Source organism: Netta rufina (assembly GCF_964035555.1).
Source record: "Netta rufina genome assembly, chromosome: W".
Taxonomy (NCBI): Eukaryota; Metazoa; Chordata; class Aves; order Anseriformes; family Anatidae; genus Netta; species Netta rufina.
The window spans coordinates 694,270-702,388 of NC_140139.1; the positions used below are offsets into that span (position 1 = coordinate 694,270).

The 8,119-nt window shown below is 47.2% G+C and overlaps 1 protein-coding gene across 3 annotated transcripts in view; it reads right to left on the bottom strand.

The window, feature by feature from the left end:
• Positions 1 to 1,826: 1,826 nt before the first annotated feature.
• Positions 1,827 to 8,119, bottom strand: part of WDR7 (WD repeat domain 7) — a 97,539-nt gene continuing 91,246 nt past the window's right edge. For all 3 annotated transcript variants that reach the window (XM_084304407.1, XM_084304408.1, XM_084304406.1), the window contains 2 exons: positions 6,878 to 6,982; positions 1,827 to 4,281 (listed from right to left, as the gene is read on the bottom strand). In XM_084304407.1, the coding sequence (XP_084160533.1) occupies positions 4,078 to 4,281; positions 6,878 to 6,982 (309 nt within the window). In that variant the 3' untranslated portion in view covers positions 1,827 to 4,077. The remainder of the gene's footprint in view (positions 4,282 to 6,877; positions 6,983 to 8,119) is intronic.

Genomic DNA, 8,119 nt, shown 5'->3' on the forward strand with positions numbered 1-8,119 from the left:
AGAGCACCTCCGCATTTGATCTCTTCTGACTCTCCCTCCGCCTCTGCGCCTGTGTCGAGAGCCGTCCGTCAGCCCGTCCCCGCCGGTCCCAGACCCCTGGAAATGCCACCGCCTGCCACTGACCATGCCCTCCCACCCTGAGCAGCACCCCTTAACCCTCAACACTTCCCCAGTTTGTGTTCATCAGGCCATGTTATCTGTGATGGACTTTATCCCTCCAAGTCAAAGCTGTGGTTTTACTCCTAGCGCCTTGCACTCCTGGCCAGCGCGGCCACGGCACCGGGGGACACCGCTCCTGCCCCAGATCGTCCCTCGCTGGGGACAAACCCGCCGCCCCGCTCGCTTGCCATGGGGACACCCAAAGCACCATCGGGTGCGCGGTCGTGGCCACTTGCACCCGGTCAGAGCCGGAGCAGAGCCTCAGAGCAGCGGCGCAGGAAGGGCCGCAGAGCTGCTGGGCGTTTGGTGTAGCGCTCGAGAGCGCAGCCAGATATTAAATTATCAAAAAAATGATGCTGCATAAATGAAAAAAATATTGATCCTTTTGCATCAAAATGCAATCATGCCAAATCAAAAACAATTAATGTCCCCGAATGCAGATATATAGCAGGAAATAGGCACGCACTTTTTATAGGCAAATTGCTTAAGGTACAATACAGGCTCTGGTATATTTTCATTTCTATTAAATGAGGAGTCTGTAGCTCCGAGCTCCCTGGGTTCACTACATTTGAACAGATCTACGCACAAATCAAACAGTTTATATTTTGCGAAGTAAACAGCAAAAACCAGCACATCTAATTTTTGAAATTCTTCTGGCTTTTCTTTTTGACCTTTGGTATTTGTGCGTATCGATGCTCTCTAAAGCGTTGCACAAAAACACCTTGAAGTGTCAAGCTTTAAAAATGAGTCTTCTTTTCTCTTTCTCCTGTGCAGCTTGGATTATCTTGGCCTTGTCAAAATACATTCTCTAGTTAGAGGTTGGAAATATTTCCCTCCTGGCTCCTAGGTATTGATTTTTCACCACTCAGCTCTGCTGTCAGCCAGCGAGGGGAAAGGTGAAAGTTCGCCCAGCGCTGCCTGGCTTTGCCCCCCGCCAGCGCCGTGCCCCTCCGTGCCGGATCCGCGCCAGCATCCCCGACAGAGCTGCTACCGCCTGCATTTCACCTGCAAGAAAACCCCGGGGCCACGGGTGTTTTAACACATTCGTGCACTGTGAAAATTGAAGATTCACCCAATTCTTGTTTCTTTCTTTTTTTTTTCTTTTTTTTTTCTTTTTTTTTCTTTTTTTTTTTTACTTGCTTTGTTCTGAAGGGCTGTTCGGTGATGTCTGACCGAAAAAAAAAAAAAAAGAAGAAAGTGTGTATTGTAAATTCTAACCCAAATGCATATTAAATACACTTGGCAACCCCCTGCACTCCACGCTAGGAAATCTCAGTGTTTAATTTGTGTTAATCAGTTTCTTTGGAGGAATCTGAACCGAATACAAGGAAGTATCACCTTGTAAACACCGATGTTGATGAATTTCTGGAAGACTCCAATTCCTTTGTTTGCTTTAGCTCCGTTGTGTCGGGAATTGAGAACTTTATTCCCGGCACCTTCCTACCTCCACCTTTTGCACTGAGGGCTCTCAGTGCCTCCTGCGTGACTGACGGAATGCCACTTCTGGTCCTCAAATGAAAAATGTATTTCTTGTGTGGTGAAAAAACTCCAGATTACTGGCTCATAAAGCAGGTGCAGGAGATTATCTGCGTGCCATGAGGCTGATGCCACGACAACAACACTCTTGAATACAATTCAGTTTTATTTCCCAAGCATATTTACACCAGGTTGTTCAATACATACAGCAGATGGGGAGTGGATTCAGAAGTTGCTCGGGAGGCAGACACTTCCATCATTTCCCATGGATGGTGACTTCCATCATTACAACATTTTCATACAGGTGTCTCATCATGTCATCTTTTGCTTGTAAACTGCCAATGAAGCCACATACGTCTCCACGTTTACAAGGACAAGTCCAAATACAGCACTAGCAAATCAATAGAGCACTAAGAGCTTACACCGGAATGACAATACCAATTTTGTAGCGGTGCTGAGAGACGGGGGCTGCGAAGAAGTTGGGGACTAGGGCTAACGAAGTCCCCGACGCAGGGGGTGTGTTTGGGCAGGTAGTTGTGTTCAGGCTGCAGAGGACCCTCAGGGGCTGCGGGCTGGGCGAGGACCAGAGCGAGCCCGGTGCCCTAAGATGGGTGCCGTGGGCTGAGGATGCTCCTCCACCAGCAGACCGCTCGCCGTCAGCGCCCCTGCTGCTCGGTGTGCAGGGCTGGCAGGCACACGGCTGCCTCTGCCTCGCACTTCAGAAAGCCCATTACACTTCTACCCCAAAACAAACACTTTAATGCATATATCATTCAAGATGTTTGCTCACTATACCGCAAAGGGAACCACCGGAGGGCTACGGCCCGCTGTTCCCACCGCGGCCGCGGTTTGTTTCTGAAAGCAAACACACGCACAGGTCGTGAGATCTGCCCCAACCTAACGGTGGCATCGGATCCTGGAGCACCTCTGGGCACGCTTACAGTGCACCCTAACGCCTCCCCCGCACCCCTACACCGAGCGGTACGGCGCTGCAGCCCACAGGTGGGAGCCTGGCAGCTCTTTTGTACTTTAATCATTGAGGTTACATCTACAGCTTTGTAATCACAATGTACATGCACCTTGCATCAGTTCACTTCGAAAAGACCCTGATATTCTACGACAGAGTTCTCGACTAAATTCTACATTCCCGCCAGATACAAAGAGTAAATTTTACGGCAGTTTGTGTTAAACATTCCTAATGGTCTTCATTTTTAAATTTTTAAACAGCAAACAGATATGTAGCTTCTGGACTGTAAACCTCACTTCCATATACAGTGTACTACACAGACCACCTAAAATAAAATAATAAAAAAAAAAATCAATGCTTTTTAAATTTAGAAGCCGTTTTAAAAATTAATTTATTCCTTTTGGGGAAGGGAGGATTCTATGAGTACCATTTTTACTTTACCACGTAAAGACAGCCTTCTTAGTTCTGTGAGCTTTTCAGACAAAAATGGCAAAGAAAAAGCTATACAAACATATACATCAATATGTTTAAATAAAATAGTATTTTATAGATTTTTTTTCTTTACTGTGAGCATAAACCAGCATACTTTCACACGATTAAATATTTCATAAAATTAGATATGTAAGAAGGAAACACAGTCACAGCTAACGTTACATAGGAATATTCCTACCAAGGAAACTGTTTCCATACATCCACTCAAATAACTTATTCATTTTTCACAATTTTTCGTGCCGGAATCGCTAACCACCAGTGACATTTGTGCTGTTTCCCCCGGTCTCTCGGCGAGGCCAGCCCGTGCAGCGCACACAGCCTGCCTTCCGCGCAGGGCCCAGCACAAATGGGAGCGGCTTTTGGAAGAAAAAGCTTTTTCTCTCTCTCCTTTTTTTTAAAATAAATACCTTCACTGGTAGCAAAAAACACCGTTATATATAAATACTCCTCTGTTCAAGTTTGCTATTCTATCTTAGAGACATTTTGTAATATTTACATGTGGGTTGTTACTCTTTTTCCAGGCTACAGCAAGCAATGATGAGCACAGCAGCACTGCTGATGCACTCCAACCTCCGTCCCTTCATGGTCCCGGTCCCGAGCCCATCAGGCTCTCACCAACAGGCCAGCTCTAAGGGGCGTCACCCAGCGATCATTCAGTGGTCACTAGCAGAAAGTCCATGTAAACACAGCCTTTTTGGTAAACACTGAGGGTCCGCCGGCGTGTTTTGGGATGCTGGCCAGGCCTCGGCGTGACCGGGTGTCCTGCTGCTGCTGCTCCGGGCAGCCGGGACCTCTCCAGAAGCCATCCATCCTCTCGCTGCCGCGGGGAGAAACCACCCCGTGTCCCTGTCCGTGTCCACCGCGGCCTGGCCGGTCCGTGGGGCGCTGAGGGGCGCTGGGTGCGTGGAGCACAGAGACGAAGGAAGAGGGAGAAGGACAGGGAGGTCGGGGACAGCGATGTACTTGTGGCGCGGCGGCTTCCCCTAGACCATGAAGCGGTGCTCCTTGCCGTCGTGAGCCATGAGGATGACGTTGCGGTTGGAGGTCCAGATGAGGCGGGCCAGCCGCAGCGCGTTGTGCGAGCCGGGGGAGGCCGGCTGCACGGGCGGCACCTGGTACGTCTTGATGCAGCGCAGCTGCGGCGCCGAGTTGAGCATGCCGATGCTGCCCAGCAGGGACGTGTTCATCTGCAGAGATGAGCAGAGATGGCACCCCCGTGGCACCCCAACACCAGCGGGGAACCCGCCCGGCGCCCACCGCCCTGCCCTGCCCTGCCCACCCACACCAGCCGTAATTAGCGCTCGTTAGGCAGGGCCAAGCAACGCCGTTGGATGGGAGAGCAGCCGAGAGGCGACCACCCGGTATAGCAAGCAACATCTTTACAGCTACCTACCCCTGCATCCCCCCAAAACAAGAGAAAGGCAACAACTGTATATGACTAGAAGGAATACTAATGACAGTCACGAACCTGTTAAAACTTCCCTCCTGTGCACGGGACTCAGTGAAGTTTAGCAATCAGTGACCACTTCATCTCCCTGCTTTTCCCATGTAATTTTTTTTATTAGCATTCTCCTTGACTGTCTCTTTTTCAAATAGAATTGTGAGATCGGAATCAATAAGCTAGCTAGGAAAATTGCATAGCTTATTCAGTATGGTGAGAAGTATCACTTATACTTTATTTGTATGGCTTTGTTATTGAAGGATTTTTTTTCAAAATTTAAGGAGAAACATGAAATGTTAATAAGCAAATGTTAAATATGAAGAGTTTTATTATTTTCTGGAAGAAAACCAAACCATTCAGGAGAGGTTCCCTGCATTGTGCTCTCAGAAAAGCAGACCAGTTACTGATTCATGCTGCCTAGATCTGTGTTTTAAAAACGAGATTTGCTGCTCTAGCCCACCAAGACACACAAACCACTACCCCTTCCAAAGCACTCCTCTGGAAAGCCTTCCCGTCCCTATGCACAGCAATCCTAGGATTTCCACGGACCGCCTCGCTGCGTCCCCGGGCTGTGCCACGCGCAGCACTGGGCCAGGGCAGGCGCGTTACTGCTGATGCCACGCTCTGAATTCTGATCAGGACAAAGTACAAGCCATTACTTTTTCCTGGCTCTTCTCAGCAGCAGAATGGTGTCAGAGAGTGTAAATCATGGCATCTCTAGCAGGGAGCATGCAAGCACCACTGACATTTTCACAATTTAAATCATCTTGAGTAATAACCCTTTTAAGATGACTAATGTTACTGATTTTCCTGCATTAATAATAGTGCCAAATAGAACACAGAAGGGAAAAAAATCACTAGTGCACGAGGTCACATTTTAAAACTAAATGTGTAGGTATATTTAACTCTTTATGTAAAAGCCACTTTAACGCGAGCATTTATACACCTGGAAGAATGTGGCAGCTCACAATTTAAAACACGTGCGTGCCTGATTTTTTTTTTTCCTGCCAATTTTACAAGATCTGGTCTGATTGCTTTCCAGATTTTCCCTGAGCACTTCAATTGAATAAATGTAACTGATGGGTGAAGATTCTTGCTGTTCTCATTTACTGTTTCAGAAAGCACACAATGTAATGAGGGATAATAATTTAATAATTATTATGGCACCTGTAGAACTAATGAATGGCATCAAAACGAGGGAACTACGTTAACGACTCGCTGGTAATTATGGGTATACTGAGTTCTGCTTTATAGTCTGATTACTGCAAAACTACATTATTTTGATAGTCTGCACAAATTGCTTGTTCAGATCCATTTTGAAGTCTAAAGCCATTTGAAGGAAGAAAAAAATGCTATCTAGGGAATGTAGGCAGCAGTTAAGGCCTCTTCTGGGGTAATCTGTCCCACCAAGCTACGTGTTTATTTATCTCTGATTAACAAAAATACTCCTACTGACATGAGATCACACAGACAAAAAGAACTGCTGATGTTAAAAAAAAAAAAGATAAATTATCTAGGTACTTCACAAAATGGTGGTCTGATCCTCAGTATCTCCCATTTCAGCCCCTCTTTGTATCGTCTCTCCCCAGTTTTCCTGTTTCCAGCCCTATTATGAAGCAGAAGGCAGCCCCACAGCGCGCGGTGCAGCGGAGCACAGCTCCCCGACGGCACGGCACGCGGGCTCCAGGCACGGCAGCTGTGGCTGCTGAGCAGTAGTGGGACCCACGGCCACCTTAATAGCTCTGCATCGTGTTTAATAAAAAATAGAATGGAGAAATGTCGTGAAGGTCTTCATCTACGGGAATTTATGAGATTAGAGAAGAAAAATGCCTACTGATAGGGATGGGACTGAGAATGGGAGCAGAAGCACCTGGCCTGGCCTGCTGAGAACTCGTTGGGGCTCTCCTCCATGGCCCTAAATCTCATCAGGTGGATGCTTTAGGTGTGTGAAACCGAACTGTTACAGCAGTTTCAGATTCAAACATCAAATAGGACGCAGCCCAACATTTGAGGCTGCTCGTTGATTGCCCCGAAGTTACATCCTCATCTGTATGCAAACAAGCCTCCTCCCTCACCGGGTGATAACCGCAAGGGATGTTCGAGTAGAAACAATAACAGAAAAAGACCTGCACACTGCAAAAATAGATAGCTGTGGCTAGACAGCACGGCAAAACATTGGGAAAGGGAAAGCTTCTGGAGAGTTCGTGCTGCAAGAGGTCTGTGTGCTGTAACCTGGGTGTGCAGCGGGTACCTGGGCTGTGTGGGAGCACGCGGAGTGTGACCAGCCCGCCAGGGGACACGGGGATGGGAAACGCCCGCAGGCTCCCAGGAACAGTCCTTACCTGCCAGAAGGAGAGGTGGCTGTCGGAGTTGGAGTAGGTGGCGAGGTACCGGCCGTCGGGAGCAAACGCCACTGCAGTTATGGGCCCTTTGTGACCGTGGATCGTCTGGCGAGAGGGGAGAGAACAGAAGCCGAGAGCGTTTATTACTGCGCCACAGCCGTGCTCAGCAGGCTTTCAAGTAAAAAAGGCAACAGCAGCTGAACTTCTGGAAAGACCTCTACAGTCAGGAAAAAGCACACAGTGTGCCTCTTCCTCCTGTTCCACTGTTGTAGCTTTGGTCTTGAATCTCACGTATGACACGTATGATAGTGAGTACTGAGTGCAGGGCCAGCCAGTACAGGGCTACACACAGGTTCTGGTGGGTTTTCTTTATCATTGTTTTGTTTTGTTTTTAACTCACAGTAACACATGAAGTTTTCTCTTTGAAAATATCATTTTCTACTGGATTATCATGAAGAAAACACCAGTGACATGCGCGCAAACTACTGCTTGGTAAAATATGCAGTGGCTGCTCCTTCTGCACGAAGAGGCTCTGCGCCAGCTGCACACTGGCAGGACTTTAAGTGTGTGGAAAAAAGACTTTGTAACGTTCATCGACAGAAAACTAGACTGTGAAAATAAAAGCAGGGCCCCTGCAGCCAGCTCCTGGACACTAGAAGTGGCTCCTGGACCTACTGAGATGGCACGCTGCTCCTAAAGCTAGGCTGATATTAATAACCCGTTAATATTTATTTACTGCTTATCACTTACAAGTTGAGTGAAGTCAAATGAATCCCAAACCCATGTCTTTAACGTAATCACCACAGTGTAGGATGAAGATTTGAAAGGGCAATTAATTAGGTGATCCACCCTTTAGACCCATCAAACTGTGCAGCACTTAACAAGCAAAGTAATACTTGTCAATAAAAAATGTTTTGGTAATACAAAGGTGGAAAATCAATAGTACTAGCACACTTGTTGCTCTTTTTACTACTGAAAATGTGTTCCAATAAGTACAATCCTTAGGGGAATTAACGTGCTTTGTTATTTAAAGCGAGTGCCTCTCTAATTGATGCTAATCCTTTCAAGCCAAGATTTATTTTTTAGTGCGCTATCTAAATGTGTACTTCACAACGCTCATCTTCTGTTTCTTAGGCAAGCGAATAAGCATAACAAAACCAAATTATTGCTGCTCATTCAAAATATTCCGCTTGCACCCATCCCTTTGGAGTTCAGACTTGGCTTAGGACAGCAGCGCTTCGG